Genomic DNA, 17,510 nt, shown 5'->3' on the forward strand with positions numbered 1-17,510 from the left:
AGCTGCACGCCTGCAGTAGCGAAGGGGCTGGGGGAAGATGAGAAGCTGAGCAGGTGCTGATGAGCAGGAGGCCAATGCTGGCCACACAGACAACGTGAACAGGGGTACTCACAGTCCAAGTGGACATAAGAACCTATCTAGCACCTTCTATCATGTTCTCTTTTTAATAAAAACACAGACTATTGCAGCAAAACTGGATGTCAGCATTACTAAACTCAATGTTTTCTTAAAGAATCCACATTGCTTTCTACGTGGTCAGCTGAGCTAAGCTGGCAAGCTTCAGTTTCCATTGAGGGGTACTTTGGAGCTCAGACAAACTGCTTGGGGAATTGTGAAATTCATCCCATGTAGCATTTTTGTACAACTGATCTTTTAAGATGAAATATAACCCCAATCCTTAAATAGAGTTACTGAAATTGAATATAAATTCAAGCCAAGGTAAAACTCCCAACAACTCAGTTCTTCAAACTGCATTAATTCCAATTGCTGCTGAGTTTTGTTCTGAGCTACAGGCGTTTGATGCTTTCTCCAGTGATGACAACGCAGGGATGCAGGTTAAGGTCACCTCCAGGAGGCCTGATGGCTTCACTGACACAGAATTAGGGACTCTGGGAAAAGGCAAGAGCAGCCCCTGCCCATGGACTGATGGGCACACATGGAACTTCCAGCTTGCCCAGCTGTGGCTGCGTGCAGGCGGCACAAACAGGAGCCCTCAGTTCCTATGCAGCAGAGAAATGCAAAAAGCTTTTCCTCTGAAAGGAAGATAGCTCTTAATTATAGTGGACCTGGAACAAGGATTGCAACGTAGCACCAGCTGTGAGCTTTTAAGTCATACTTTGCCAGCTGAAGATGAGAGAGCCAAAAGGGGATGATTTGGAGAAACCCCCAACATGAGCTGGCCCACAATTTGCTGATCATATGGAGTTTATATACAGAATTCTGCTGTGATGGATTCTGCCACTGAATTTGCTTTTACCACCAGATGCCTCTAAGGACATCTGCTAATCTATTCAGAGAACTCTCAAAGCAAGACTGTAATGGGGCACAAGGGAGGGGGGAAATTGAAAGTTATGCCAAATTGAGGCTCATTCTTCACACCAGGCATCCTGAAATGACTTACAGGTGCCTCGGACAACATTCCTGCAGAATTTTCATGGATTATAGCTGTTTACTTTACACAAATGTACCCAAAAGTTGCATTCATACCAAAGCAACACACACACGACAACCCTTTTGCTTGAGACAGCCAGTTGAGATGCTGCCAACAGTTGGATTAATCCCAGGTCTAGCATCAGTGGAGGTACCACACCCTGGGCTCCCTGACCTTGCTGACACTCTGAGACAAAGGGGCCCCTCTTCAAGCCTGCAAGGAGGAAGGAATCATCTTGTGGGAGGTCAGGAATGTGTATGAGGACTTCTAGGCTCACGTGCTTCAGTCTTGAGGACTGCCAAATTGAGGTCTGACAAGCCAACAGCGATGGTCCAGAGAAGGCAATCAGGAGGTCATGGACATTCCAGTGTGAAGGCAGTTGACCAATAGATCAGAACTAAAGCAAAAATCCAAAGCCATGAAAGCTGAGGTCAGGCGGATTAATTAATTATTTACAGTCTCAACTCAGCTGGAGGTGTTGAGAAAAGGGTTCATTTCAGTCTCACACACCAGCTACGTTAGAACAAGTTAATGCTCTTTCCACAAAGCTCTCAGAGCTCTACGGCCACTCCAAAAAGGTGGGGTTTTAATCCGTAACAGCAGTGCAAGCACAGTGACAGAATGAGCAAACACCGCCCCTGCAGCCAGCCCAGAAGCTCTCTCTGGGTTCAGCAGTCTCCTTCAGGAGCAGGGCAGAAGCCACCTCTCAGCACCCAGACTTCAGAACCCTGCTCTGCTCACGAGGCTGACAAGGCTGGCACCAGAGGCTGGTGCCTGTCCCTGATGCTGCTGAAGACTTGCTGAAACCTGGACTGACTTTGGGATGATGCAGCGGGGAAGGAAAAGGGAGCTGAGCAAATTATGGATGCAAGAAATGTAAACAAACTCCCTGATCATCCCAGTCAGGGTCTCTCTGCATTTCAGGAAAAACAGTTTGATGTATTTGTCTAGCTTGGACTCCAGGACCGATGCTGCTCACCCTGCCAGCCATCTGCCACATTGCTTTTAGTTCTGCAGGCCAAGAGAACATGCTCCCACACCACTGGCTGCCACACCACTGACTGTCTGCTACCCTCCATCCTGACAGAAAAGCTTTAATACCTGACAGAGGTCAACAGCTTCAGCACCTGACTTCAGCCCAGGCTGAGCAGGACTTAAACAGCACTTGTCAGTGGCACCAACCTCTGACCTGGAGGAAGCATGTTCCCCAAAGGACTAGTATCAGCTTCTCTTCCTTAATCCTGAATGGCATCGGTGGTCTGAAATGGGAACCTACCCACAGGTACAGAGGCCTTGGACCTCTGCACTCACCCTGGCTGCAATCATCACTAATTTGCCTTAAATGAGAAACTCTCATGGAAAACAGCAACCAAGAAAACAAAATAATCAACAAACACCCCCCCGGTTTCCAAGTCCAGAGGAATAAAACACAACAAACCCCAACACAGAGCAGGTAAAAGGGTGAGACTGTCGCTGCACCAGCGACACCATGCACAACGCTTTGATTAAGCCATTGACAAATCTGCTTTAGGGCAGAGAAATTTGGAAACATCAGGCAATCAAACTGTGAAGTCTGTGAAAGAATGTGATTAATGCAAAAATGTGATGAAACTAATGTGCCTGGCTCCAGAATTTCATGGCACACCCTATACTGGAACCAAATCTGATGGCTTCTTGGCGAGCGGTGCCTCCCTGTTCCCCAAACATGGTTATCCTTGTCCTCTTTGTTTTCTAGGTCTGACCAGAATACAAAGCTTTTATTGTAGCTACATTTCTAAGGATGTGTTTCCCAGGATATGTACCCATAAAAAGAGACGTGTACATGCATATATACTCTGAATAATTGCGCAGAATTTCACTCTTCCCTCCTGAGACATAAAAGAGCCAAGTGTTATTAAATTTACGGCGAGTTCGTTGTAGTTTTCACATAATTTTCTTGATGCACTGCAGATTTTTTAACAGGCTGCTGCTTCCTTTCCTGTTTAATGTTAAGGTACTTGTACAGTCTCAGCTATACCAAAATCCTGGATTTCTGTCTAAGTTTATCAGCCCCAGGGGCAAATGTGTCATTTTCTCTATCCTCCTCTGCCCTCCAGCTTTGTGTGGAAAAGGAATGCATGGGCCTGCAGAGTTCAGGATGCAACAAAGGACTGCAAACTCAGATTACCAACACTGTGATCAGCACAAGGCTGATCTTTCACGGATGGCAGAGACACATCAGGATGCACCCCGTGGCTGTGACCTCCAATTACAGGAGGCTGGGCATGACACCAGCATCCAGGCAGGGGCAGGGGGCAGGAACAGAAGCAGACCTGGTATTTGTTGACTCATATTTGGTATTGTGGCTTTTGCAGTTAATTTTCTCTTGGTTATAGGCCCACTTTGTGTCTAATTTTTCTTTCATTGCAAAAAGATGTTTGTGTGCACATTGGAATGTGCTCTCCAGGGGAAGACATACAATATAACTGTGATGCAAAGGAAAATATTATACACCAAGGCAGATGCAGAGGAGTTCAAAGAACTGCCTGTCTGAGGGCAAACTTCCCCGTCACTCTGCACACCTTCTCTAAGCAGCCTTCTCTTTAGGCTGCAAAGTTCAAAACTGTAGGAAATGATGCTCAGTTCAAAACACTCAGTTCCATGGGGCCACCTGCAAGCTACAGCAACCCACTGTGACCTGACAATGACCACCCAAAGATGGAGTGCCCCTGGGGGAATCCGCCTGCCAGTACCACACAGGCTCTTTGCAAGTGAGCAGGTGCCTACAAACAGCCCTAGAACATGCAAGAACATAGGTACAGTTTTCCCCCAGTGTGCAGAGGAGACCTCTTTGGGGTCAGTCTGGGAAGCTCTCACACCATGCATCCCAGAACTGTTTAATATTGGAAAGAAAGTGCATGCAGACGCAAGCTGAGTTGGATGGACAAATGACTCCTTCACAGGATGGCTGTTGGCTGTGAGAGACACTGGACTCTAAATATACAGCAAAGAAGCAAAACCAGCTCCAGATACTCACACATCGGTTTGAGCTGCCCGATGAGCTCCTCTTTTGTCCACTTTGCCCATTCCTTCTTGTCGGTGTTTATTGAGCACAGGATGGGGCCGCACGGCTTCCCGCAGTCCTCGATGGCCGGGACGTTCAGGTAGTGCACCAACACAATGTCTGGGTTCTGCAGGGACAGCAGAGCAAGGGTTATGTTGCTGGGGCCAGCACTCTCTGCATTTAACTTCCTAATTAAAACTGTGACAGCAAGCATCATGATCAGACCCCAGATTGTACTGGATTTCTCTGGATAAGAGCTGTTCTTTAAAAGAGGAGCGGCTGACGGTTTGCACATGGCTTCCCCCACCCTGAGGGCCCTCTGCTTGCAACTCCTGCTCCACTGGTATGTTCAGCATGAACCTCTTTTCCAACCCTTGCAACACCAAATACCTGGGGTATTCCTATGAACATCACTGACAATGAACTCCAGGCAATATGCTTTGGTTTAAGGGACCTCTTGTTCATTTGAGACAATGCTTCCATCGGTTCTGGTCCACATCAATCTTTTTTGAATATACAGAAAGTGACCTGAGAACATCAGGAACAGCCACACTCTCCATACAGTGACAGAAAACAGGAGGGAAGAGCCGAGGAGGCTCACAAACAGTATCACAGAGCACCCCAAACATGGGCTCTTTACAGACAAGCCTGTCATTCCTGGTCTTTTGAAGATGTTTGCAAACTGCAGAGGCTTGGGACTGGAAAAGCCAGGACAGATGCAAGAGGACAGAGGTGCCAGCTCCCTGCAGGTTGATCCCACAGCTGATCCTGCAGGTAGATACCAAAGCTAATCCTGCAGGTGGATCCCACAGCTGATCCTGCAGGTAGATACCAAAGCTAATCCCACAGGTGGATCCTGCAAGCTGATCCCACAGCTGATCCTGCAGGTAGATACCAAAGCTAATCCTGCAGGTGGATCCCACAGCTGATCCCACAGGTGGATCCCACAGGTGGATCCCACAGCTGATCCTGCAGCTGATCCCATAGGTGGATCCCACAGGTGATCCTGCAAGCGGATCCCACAGCGGATCCCACAGCTGATCCCACAGCTGATCCCATAGGCGGATCCCACAGCTGATCCCACAGCTGACCCGCTCCCCTCTCCCCTCCCGCGGGCTGCGGGGCACAGACCCTGCTCTGACGCACTGCGGTGCCGTCCCACCGACACGTGGAGCAGGAGCTGAGCTCTGTTACCACCCTGCGAGGAAATGAATCATCTCAACAGCAGCAACAACTCCGCCAGTTCCCCAACAGCATCCCAGGGAGATTGTTCAATAGATAATAACAAGATTGAGGAGATGATTTCTTTCCCTTAAGTCATTTACTCCTAAGTTCGCAAACTTTAATGACTGCTTTGGAATTATTTATAAAAATAAATAGGATAATGGTGTAATTAAAACTCTAATGTTTCATTAATGCTGTTAGAGCCCTGTTCTGAGGGGGAGTGGGAACACAACCCATCCTCCACTTCCACAGGTTGTGCTGATGGGAGCACTTGCTTATGAAACCAGGGGAGAGCTGGAGCAGGACAGGGACACCTTCCCCAAGGAGACGTGAGGAGGGAACTTCTGGCGGGCAAAGCACAGCACTGAAGCCCAGCATGCTGGAGCTGTACCCGGAGCAGCCCGGGGCAGGGGCAGGGTGGCACTCAGCACTGCTCTGTGTGGGGGTGACCATGACCCTCTCGTGCACCCCTTGTGCACACAGGAGCATCCTGCACATCCTCAGGATCAGGGAGAGCTGGTCATATCTCCCAGCTCCTCCGGGCTGGCTAAGAAGGTGCTGGCAGTGGGGAGGCCACTGGTGTACAGCAAGATGAAGAGCAGAGCAGCCCTGCAGAGCATCCCCTCAGTAACCAGATACAGCCCTCTGTCTGGAGGACAAGCTCTTTTAGGTTAAGAAAATATGCAAGCAGGAACTGGCATTTTCCCTCTCTATGGATAGAACCACAAGTAGGGAATTCTCAGTGAAGATTCTGTGAGAAAGCAGTATTAAATTCATGCAGCAAGTGCTAAAAGAGTTGTACTGCACTGAGGGAAAAGGCAAAGAAACCTTGTAAGGGACAGCTAAAAATTTATTTCAGAGCCATTTTGGGAAGTGCTAAAGCAAAGAAAACTGTTGGATCTTCTATTCCCAAGATTCTTCTGTCTTAGGTTCCAAAAGCAAGATGTGGCTGGGGGTGTGTATTCTATTGCCATCTGTTAGAACCAGGTGGGGCAGTTATCTTCTGTTAATAGGTCAGCCATTAAAGCCAGGTGGGGCAGTTTTTATTTATCTCTTCCATGACTCATCCTCCCTCCAGGAGATCTCTTCTGTTCATGGGCCAGTGAGTGTCCCTACATGGCTGATAAAATGCCATCATCCCATGGGGAGCTGCTCTGCCCAGGGGAGGAGCCAAGCATTCCTACCTGGATACAATCTGAGACCTGGAGCACCACAGCAGCCTTTGCCCACTGGATTCCCAGAGGAGTAGCTTTCTTTTCCCACTGGATTCCCAGAGGAGCAGCTTTCTTCTCCACTGCATTCCCAGAGGAAGACCAGGCCCATCTACACCAGCCCTGGACCTTCAGAGGAAAACTCCACCCTTGTGCAGGATCCCTGCTCCAGTAGAGCCACAGCTGGCACTGCAGGAGGGCTGAGCCACCATGGGATGGGACTGCTGCCACCACCCTGACCCACAGGCTGCCAGGGTATGTTCTGACTCTGTCAGTGTTGATTTGTATTACTGAATTTTTATTTTTATATTTCCTAATAAAAACTTGTTATTCCTCCTCCCATATCTTTGCCTGAGAGCCCCTTAATGTCAAAATTAAAATAATTCAGAAAGAGGAGATTTACATTTTCCATTTCAAGAGAGGCTCCTGCTTTCCTCAGCAGACACCTGTCTGTTCAAACCAAGACATCTTCTGAGACAAACAAAAGGACCTTTTGTGTTCAGTTGTGAGGGGTTCAAAACCTTCCTTTTCACGGGCACATCTGCCCCAGACAGAGGACACAGAGAACCATCACAACCTCTCATTCTACAAAGGGGAGGTCTGAAACATCACAGTTCTTGTGCATAATTCAGAAGAGGTTCAGATAGTAAAAATGATTACCCACACACCCAAAGGGTCTCTCCATCAGCTAAGTTAACATCATTAGTGATCTAGATGATGAAGTAATAAAAAGTATTATGCTTCAGAGATTTCATGTAAATACACCTCTTGCTCCCAGGGTAGTTTCAAAGAAGGGAGCAAGGACACAGCACTGGGTGATGTGGCAGTTCTGCAGGTGCTTCAGCCTTCCTCTCAGGTAAGCTCTATTTTTCACAGCCTGACCGTGCTGGTTTATCACCAAGCAGGTCAGGATTATGGAGCTTCCTGGCTTCAGTGCAGCACAAGCAAGTGGACCTCAGTGGTGGACTGGCAGTGGAATTTATACTTTTAATATGTAAAAGCATATAAAACAAGCACAAACCAAACAGGTTTGTTCCTTATGCCTACATCTAAAAGCTGACCTCAGAATGACAAATCTCATGAATGCCAATCTACTTGGTGAACTGGAATGTTTTGACAAAAAAGAACAGAATACATATGTTTTGGAAAGCTCCTAAGTAGCAGCTAATCACTATTTGTGATGACCTACCAGGAGAGCAAGAGAGATGTGAAAGACTGAAAGAAAAAATACTAATGTAGCTTCCAGACAGGAAAGGCATCCGGACAGTGGACACATCAGGGCAGAAGCCCTTCACTGGGGTGCAGGGGGGAATGAGGGGAGCCCTGCACTGGGCTGCAGCTGGCTCTGGAAACATTCCTGCTAGAAATCAGCCCATGATCCCAGTGCTGCAGCCCCAGCAGAGTTGCTCTGCGTCCCCCAAACATGAGCTGAAGGCACTGCCATCTGTCCCTGACCTGGATGAGGTTCCTTGGCTTCTCCTGCCTCCTCAGTGTGGCAGAGGAACTGCCTCCACTGCTGCTGGGGGGTAAGCAGGAGATGGTGCAACACGTGGTTAGACACAGCAAGTCGTTGGTTTTGATGAAGAAAAATGCAACTGCAACATCTGTCTGACTCTTGTTTGAAGCTTCATCAGCACTAAGTGGTCAATAAATCAGACTGGCATGGCGTTACAGTTCTTCCATGGCTTAACCATTAATCTAATGCCAGTTCTCATGAAAAATGAAGGAGAAAAACTATGTGATGGTGAAAGTGTACACATTATCCAGAAAGTGATAATGGCACATAGTGGTGCTGCAGCCCTCCATCCCAGTGGCTGCAGTAGCCTGGCAGCCTCCTCTGCTGCCCACCACACACCATGGGAATTATCTGACTAAAACAGGGATTGTTTGTTCCACCAGCCTGCTCCACGTGGGGATATTTCACAGGAGCAGAAACAACAAACTGGAACAGTTCTAGCAGGTGAGAGGCCTTGGGCAGCCAGCACAGGGCTGACCAATGCTGGGGTGAAGGAATGGTCAGCTCCTCCAGAGTTCCACAATGGCTCAGCCACAGGGGAAACTCTCATTTCAGCAACCACCTTTTGCTTCTTCTTCACTTCCCAGAGTCAGTTGCCTCCAAGGGAAGTCTCCCTTCTCAGGGAAAATAATCACAAAAACCTTCTGCCTTACCAAAGCATGCTGGTTTGGTTCTCTTCTTCTATTTCTTTTTCTTTTAAAAGCAAAAATCAAAAGCCATTTCTGGCCAGCTTCCAGCTGCTCTTCAGTTGCTCAGCCAAGGCAATCAGCTCAAGGCAAAATCTCACTGGCAGGGGCTCCCAAATCACCGATGACCACAGCTGAAGATAATTTTCTTTGGAAAAATACCTCTGAGCTGAAAGTTTTGCATTTGCACTCCCTGCTGGAAGGATGAAAGGAAGTAAATCATCCTCAGGTGTGAAGAGATCAGTGAATTTAATCTCAGCCAAGGAATTACCCCAAATACAGCCACTTGCCCTGGCTGGCACTGGACATTTGTGTCAGTTCTGTTGTGTCAAACCTTTGAAGCTCCACACATGGTGAAACCAGCCTGTTCCAGCTCTACTGGCTACGCCACAAAGCAGAAGGGTAGGAGGAGTGGAGCATGACAGTGCGATGCACAGGCAGCTCCTGTGCCCCACTCCCTCCCTGTTCACCCCCAAAATTATAACAGGTTTTTTCTCTTCCAGCAGCTATTCATTCATGAGGTTTACTTTGTATTTCTCAAACAATCCAAAAGGCTGAAAAGGAAATCTCAGCTTTCTGGGAAGATAATTCACATCCATTGCTGTGGGGTGACAGGATTAATAATTGACAGATTACCACCCCCAAAAATGATAATATAAAGAGGTCCCATAAAAAGCTAATATAAAGAGGTTTCTGTGGTTTTGAGGGGCCACCATTACATGATGCTTTAGTACCCACAGGTAACTCAGGGACAGGTACTGGGAGTGCCTGTGCATCACCTGTATATTATCTAAAAATCAAACCAGTGAATGAAACTATTCCCAGACACATGGATGACAGAATCTTCTACTATTTATAGCAATGTGTTTCTGGATGATTTTCTCTGGATTTTCAAAGGTTTGAAAGCAGAGTCTGAGATACCTGAAGAAAAAGGCACAAATACATAACACAGACACTGAAGTAATGGAAGTTTTTCAGAGACCAAATGCTAGCTTTGGGCAGATTATTGGTTTGAATCCCAGCAATTTCTTTATCCTTGAACTAATTTCTAATTGAGGTCATGCTATGGAAGGCAACCTGGTGACTGATGTCTTAGAATATATTAATCTTCCACACTAACTGTGAAAACAACAACAACAAAAAAATCCACTGCCTTTGAGCACACAACCTACTGCCTTAATTTATCTAGAGCTGGGCATGTTTAATTAGGGAGAACGAGACAATTACCAGAGACATAGCACAGCCCTGGCACCTGAGCTGAAGCACTGGAGCACAGGGAAGAGAGTGAGACCCCAGATCCAGACACAGAAGCAGTTGTTGTGCTGCAGAGCAGGACTCCTTCTGCTGGGAAATCCCTTTTAGCCAGCACAGCACCTTGAATTAACCTTGCCTCCCATGGCTCCAGCTGACAAGAGATCTGCTGGAACTTCTGGCCCTCCAATAGCTTGGAGTCAGCCATGCGGAGAGACATTGGTGCATGTGTGGTTTTTACTGCAGTTAAATCAGCATCCTGACACACACTCGCTCAGGATCTCATGCCACTTGTCACTGTCCTTGCCTGGGTACCGGAGCTTTGGGTCCCCTCTGGGGTGGTGGCCATCCCCACCATCGCCACATCCCAGCCATGGCTGGGGTCTCAAGATTTGTACCCTATAGATACAATGCTTGTCTCAAAAGGTCAGCCAGCCCACAGCTCCAACACAGTCATTTTCCCAGTTTTTCAGCCCAAATTATTTTGAGTTTTTTTGTTCAAGAATTTTTGAGACAAAAGACTGGCTACGGGACAATACAGCTCCACGTACTGCAGTACTGAAAGGCTTGGAAAGCAAAACATTATTTTGAGATTACGAGATTTCCTGCAATTGTTTTAAAGAGAACCGAGATTTCATCTGGCTCTATACTTTATAATGTGTTCCCCAGTTCCTCTTCAATACCTTGGTAAGGGCACAGCACACAGAGCAGGCAGCATTTAAATAGTGTGAGCAGAAAAGTGAGAGAGTCTTAATATAGAACAAATACCAAACACTCACTAATACATCATCAAATGTGATACATTTGAAGATATTTTATATAGAAAGAGCTGCCTCTAAATACTCCTGAGGATCATGTTTACTTAACGTACACTTTGAAAGACACAGAGAATAACATGCAGTAATTCCTGGCCTCCAAAGTTCCAAAAGAAATTAATTTCTGAGATGTTTTTTATCTTTCATAGCAATACCTCTAGTGCTAGTAAAAGGTGTAAGAGGAAGATGATGCTACACAACCAGAAACATGCAGCAAAATAAAACAAAAGGCATTTCTCTTTCTCACACAGGTATTATTCTTCTGGACAATGGAAATTTCTTTTCATCTGTGTCACCTCTCCCAGCTGGAAGCTTTAACTTACACAGGCAGCTGACAGAGACAAGATAATTCTGCCATGAGCTGGGACTGCATTTGTTTATCTGGGAACATGCAGGGAGCTTTGCTGCTGACACAGAGGTCCCAGGGATGGAGATGCAGCAGGGAAGTCTCCTGTCCTGCTTATTGCCCCAGAGACCATGAAAGTGGTTTCCTGGGAAGGTCGGAGGACACTCGAGTACTTGAGGTGTTGGCACTGCCCAGCAGGCAGGGCATCAAGAGCAGAGCATCCCTCAGCACAGCCTGGCTCCCACCCACTCCCAGAACCACAGTGGGCTCCAGGCTGCCACCCACAGAGCAAGGCTCTTCTTCAAACCCATGGTTTTTACTTTCTGTCTGGATTCTAGAAACACCAGCCCGAGACTTCCATAGCTTTGAGCCGTCGGTCAGAGGCAGCTGTCGGACTCAGTTAACAGCCTTCTACAGCTATGCCACTGCTTGTGTACAAAAACACAACCATCATTAAAGCATGCAGAGAAAACTTAGAGAAAGCCACCTGCCCTACTTCAGCTTACTCAGAGATACTCCTTTTTAACACCCTTGCTCAGGACAAGTGTGAAACAGCAGCAACAGCTGCCTTTAGCCCAGCTGCTGCATGCAGCACCCACTGCCTCTACAGGGAGACACATTTGCTGTGGAAATCACCAAGGCATCTCCTCCTCCTCCCTGTCACTTGCTCTCTGCAGTTTTACAATTCATTCTGCAAAAGCCTTGAGGATTTTCAAACAATAGTGCTGAGGGCAAAGCAAAGGTTTCTTTGGGTTTGAACTCCTCTGAGATACTCTTCCTGACAAATGAGGCTTATTATAGCACACACATCTCTTGCCATACTGAATATATTCTGCTACTCCAGCTCTCCACCTTTGAAGACTTAGTTTGCACACTGCCTCTGTGTTTTCCTATGTTAAACCTGTATACTGCAACCATTTCCAGAACAGTGGAATTTCTTCTGCAAGGAGAGTGGTGCAGAGAAGAACATCAAAGCTACGCGATATTTTAGTGTCCTACACCTGAATTGTGCTTTTCATTTTCAAAACATCTTCAAAAAATTCCCAACTGATGCAGCCCAATTTATACATCAGGATTACTGGATTTAACAGCAAAACACAGCTCTTTTTAGAGTAACACAAAGAAAAGGCTCGATTGCCAATAAAGCACCAGTGAGGAACCTCCCAGCCACCAAAACTGGAGATGCGGAGCAGAGTTCTGCCCTACAGCTGCATGAATACTTTGAAATCATGTTTGGAATCATGCTGCCCGTGCACACACGGGCAAAGTCCCAACAAATCACAGACACAAATGTAAATATTGAGGTACTGCAAATGCTGTAACAGTGCTGCTCTCTTTGCAGGCTGCTGCTCTGTAAAAGATTTGCTACTGCATTTGGACTATTTTTCCCCCAGAAGTGTGAGCCAAAGATCCCTCAGCTGACATTTGTGAGGACTCTCAATTTTTTTTTTTCATTCTGAAGTACAGAATCTCTTCTCCCTCTTTCTGTTTTTATTGCAACCTTTACATGGGAATTCTGTCATTGCATTTCAAACGAGCTCAGGCAGAGCTCAGCTCAGAACACTTCCATCCCCATCACCGGCCAGAAATGCCAGCATTATAAATCATGCCCCAAGTGGCTTCTGCCCTTTCCCAGCTCACCCAAGCCAGAGATACAATAATAGTTGATCTGAAATAAGAAGAAATTTTAATTTCAAAGCTCCACTGACATTCACCAAGTGCTTTCAAAGTTTCTATCAACAGAATGCTTCCAATTCTAGTTGGAATGAAGATGGTGCAAGTTTTTCTCTCAAGCTGATGGCCTAGTTTGCCTCAATAACACTATTATCTGTTAAATATTAATGCATTTCTGTGAATTAAGAGCAGTTCTACGGGCACCTGCAGATGCATCACTTCTTCCTTTTTTAATTGGTATTGTTGTAGGTGGACCAAGTAATAGAAAGCTGACATTTCCAAATACCAAACAAAAAAAGCCCAGGAGAATGCACTGAGAGCTCATGATAAGCTTTCCCTACAGAGGCATGCTGTACATCAGCATGCTGCTAAAGCTTCACCAAGCTCCAAGCTACTTTTGTACATATAAAAATGATTTAAAATCATTTGGAAGGGGATTGCCCCTTGCACCTGAGTACACTCCCCAGAGCAGCAGCATGATGGACTGAGGATGGGTCCAAGTGCTGGCCCATCTGCACAAGACAGCAGCTCAGCACTTCCCAGGGTGCCACAGACTGCCAGCCCCACACATCCCACCAGGAAGGGAGCTCTCTGCAGTGCTGGAAGGTGATGGAGCTCCAGCAGCATCCCAGGGGCTGGAGCTGTGCTCACAGTGCTCACCAACCCCGAGCCCTCTCCCTGCACCTGCACAGACACAGTGCAAGGGCATGGGGCTCCAGGTGCCTGGAAAGGAGGCACGTGTGAGCCTGATGCCTGCCTGAAGGAAGAGCAGGTAAATGCTATTTAATGTTCCATGCAGCCTATACACTACATGGTAAGCCAACAAGTCCTTTTTATTTTTATCCTTTGCTCTTGCTCTGAGGCCTCTATCATTCATAGCGTCTATAAATTTGTTACTTTTGATATCAGTGACTGGTAATACAATTCCCAGAGGAATAACATCAATAACCTTCAAAACACTTTCATAATGTTGCCTTTGATAGTCTTGCAACACGTTTGTTCCTATGGCAAAACCCTTATAACACTGCTATACAGCACACAGGTTATTCACCGAAGGTTTTGTTGTGCCTGGCTAATCCTTCCAGACATGAGTAACCCCAGAGCCAGGGACTCCAAAGTTCTCCTCCTTTTGGAGTCCAACTTTACTTTTGCATTGCATATGAGAGCTCACAAAGTGGAGGATCCAAACAAAAGGTGCATAAAAGCTAAGCAACACTGGGCTGTGCCCGGAGGAAAAGATGGGCAGGTACCAGGGACACCCCAAACTGCCATATCAAGGCCATGCCTCCCTCCATTCTCCCTGCAGCTGCTGGCTGTGACTCACGAGCCATTGTGTCCTGAAAGGGCTCCACAGCAGCCAGCTGGGAACTGAGGCAGCACTTTAAACAGGAGACATCAAATCCTAAAGCAAAAAAAAGAGTATCAGACTAGAATTTCTTCTGAACTGCAAGCGTAAGATGAAGAGGCAACCTTCTTTCTTCTTCACTACCACTCAGCATACAATGGGATTAACAAACAGGGATTAGCATCTCAGCACTCCTGCTGTAGGCTGGGAGACAGCCCAGCTCTCTGGGCCTCCTCCACATACATGTGGAGACTCCCATGTGGTTGCCTTGGAATCTTAAAAGGAAATGTGACCCCCACCAGTGCTGCTGTGTGGCTCAGAGGGGCTTCTCTGACCTGCTGATGAGAGTGGAATTATCTCCTTACCAGACCTTTCCAAGGACTCTGACTCCTTTCTGGCCGTGTAGGCATTCAGGTTTCTCCTGGGGAGATCTGACAAATGGATTTTGTTTCTCTGTTTCACTATGTCAGAGCAAGCACAGAAGCACTCCCAGGGTGCACAAACAGCTCTGGTCAGTGCCAGCACAACTCTGAACTCAAGTCAAGGGAGGGGCACTCATTCCTTCCTGGCTCCTTTTTACCCCAGATCAGGTCTCTCTTTCACAAACTAAGAGCAAAGAATGGTAAATTGGACAGCGAGCCCATCCTGCCTCAAAATGCCAAGTCAGAGCAAGCGACCTGGCTGCTAAGGGAGATGTTATCAGGGATGAGCAGAAGTTGCTACAGCCCAGCTACAGCAAAGCAAACTGCCCTTCAGCCCAATCCATCAGTCTCAAATTCACTGCCCAGGAGCAGCCTGGCAATCTCCCAGCACACGACAGTGCCCTGATAACCTCCAAAGCTGTGTCATTTAAGCAGAGAAAGGTGAGCTTTGTTTAGCCCTTGGGCTCAGGCTGAGCTGATGACAGATGCCAGCACTTCATCCAATTAGATTTTTAAGTAGTGAGCACAAATTTATCAGGCGAGCGTTTGGAGATGTGGCACATGAGAGTCATCGATTTCTTTGGTAACTCCATGGCTGCATCTCTCCTGGAGAGTCTCCCTCATCTTTTTATTTCACAGTATGCCCCAAGAAAAAGAGTGAAGTTTTGGCAATGCCTTCTGAAGAGTACAACAAACAGCAATGCAATTGCCGTTAAATGCAGAAATTCCCTCCCCCCTTTATTTTTTTTTAATCTACTTGCCAAATGTGACTATGAAGCTGAGATATTTTATACACTAAGTGCTGCTGCCTGTGATGTACATTCACATCAGCAAGAGACAAGAACACACAATGCCTATGACATTGCACACCTTACAAAATACAAAAAGGCAGGAAAGCTTCTGAATTTCAGTAACAGATGCAGACTATTACACACAGTCAGTCATTGCTCATTTCACCCATCAGCTGCTTGACCCAGCTACATACACTGGTATCTTCTGAGACATCCCAAAAAAGCAGCAGTAGTTGGAACATCTAGTGCCAGACATGGGAATATTAAAGTTTAACACGGGCACTTTTAAGTTGGTAAATGCTCAGCAAAGTAAGCACAGATCAAAGGGGTTTCTGAGCTTAGGCATCAATGCATCTGAAGAAGCATCTAAGAAAGAGGTAACACTGAGGAATGAACAGCTTATGACAAGAGTCCTTGAAACCCCAGAAACAGCAATACTCTGCACTATCCAGGCTCAAGAGCTCTCTGTGCATTTTCTAACTTACTGCTTTTTCCTTTTTTTTCCTGTCTGCACAGAACATGGAAGATGAATGGAGACCCTTTTCTTGCTGTCCTTCAAAAAGGACAGACCAGGTTTTGTTCTTCAGCTTGGACCTCTCAGATCTGAACTTCATCAGACACCACGAGAACTGATCTGAGGGTCTGTTGTTAAGTGTGCCACACATGACTGCTGGTAGGGCTGTTTTTTAGCAGAATACTGAGAGTCTTACATGCCCACCCACATTTTAGCCTTTGTATGTATCCCACATAGGTTTTCTGCCTTTTATTCCACCAGCAAAGACTGCTCCAGTCAGGGACCCTGCCCAGGTGCCTCCTATTTTTTGCTGGAGATGAGTGATTTCACTCATCCAGCCACAGATCATTTCTCTCTGATACTGCTGGAATGGAGAGCTGGTGCTCACTCAGCAACAGCATCATTTGAGGTGACTGCAGTTGTGCCTTTGCAAACCACTCAACGGTGAAGATTTTCATCTTGGCACAGACACAGGAGCTGCAGCTGCCTTCTCCCCTTCATCAGGAACATTTCTATTGCCATCAGAGGCATTTCCGTCACCTGCCACAGCTGCAGAGAGTGAGGAAACGTCAGCTACGGCAGGAATTCAAGTCACCAGGATTCCCCATGTTATTCCTCCTCACTCTCAGAAGGACACACACCAGAAGTGCAGGTGCCCTGGGCAGGGCTGGACACTCTCACTGTGTCTGCCAGGACCAGCAGTGCCCACTGCCCCAGTGAAGTGGTTCCAGCACTGCCATCCTTCCTCCACAACGTGTTCAGAGCCAGAGATGGAGCAGAGAACAGCCAAGGGGATTCTGTTCTCATTGCACATGCTGATGATGCTATTCCCAAAGCCTGGGACTGGAACAACGAACGGCGCTGCCCATCCCAGGGCGCTGGAGACGCTGTGATGTGAAAGCACAAGGGACACCATGTCCTGCTGGCCCCCCCGAGGAACAGGTAGCTCACATGGTATGTGCTGTCTGCCTGCCACACCAGGGAGCACTCAGGAACCTGGAAAGGAATGTGTAATGAGATGACTGGCAAGAAAACCAGCGTGGGTGAAGACAGGGATTCCCTGCAGAGCCTCCTTTTGACTCTGTGCTGGGAAAACACTCTCTGAGGAACACAGCATCCCCCTCTTTAGGCAGAAACACACGTGCCAGAGGAGATCCTCCATCACCACTATTTGGAATGCTCTGTTCTCCAGGTTTCCTGATGTTTTGGTGTTATGTAAGAAATGTTTCAGCTGGCTCAGTAAGCTGCAAGAACCTGGAAAACATCACAAAAATCTTTCATCCCAACTTGCACACACGATTTGGAAATGACTGGAGCAACCATCACACCTAAGGAGATTAGACCCTGTTTGCTGAAAACCAAAGCCCATCCCTGCCACACCAGAAGCTGCAGCACGACAGGTGAAATGCCCATTACTGCAGTTTGGTTGATGTGGGGATGGCAACAACAGCAGAGCCCAGAGCTGGAAGGCATGTTCTCAGCAACAGAGCAAACTCCCCACAATGTTCACCGTGTCCTCAAG

The 17,510-nt window shown here is 47.1% G+C and overlaps 1 protein-coding gene across 9 annotated transcripts in view; it reads right to left on the reverse strand.

The window, feature by feature from the left end:
- CAMTA1 (calmodulin binding transcription activator 1) overlaps positions 1-17,510 on the reverse strand; it is a 242,457-nt gene that overhangs the window by 52,777 nt on the left and 172,170 nt on the right. For all 9 annotated transcript variants that reach the window (XM_068171512.1, XM_068171511.1, XM_068171510.1 and 6 more), the window contains one exon: positions 4,167-4,320. In XM_068171512.1, the coding sequence (XP_068027613.1) occupies positions 4,167-4,320 (154 nt within the window). The remainder of the gene's footprint in view (positions 1-4,166; positions 4,321-17,510) is intronic.

The sequence above is a fragment of the Anomalospiza imberbis genome, chromosome 23, assembly GCF_031753505.1.
Source record: "Anomalospiza imberbis isolate Cuckoo-Finch-1a 21T00152 chromosome 23, ASM3175350v1, whole genome shotgun sequence".
Taxonomy (NCBI): Eukaryota; Metazoa; Chordata; class Aves; order Passeriformes; family Viduidae; genus Anomalospiza; species Anomalospiza imberbis.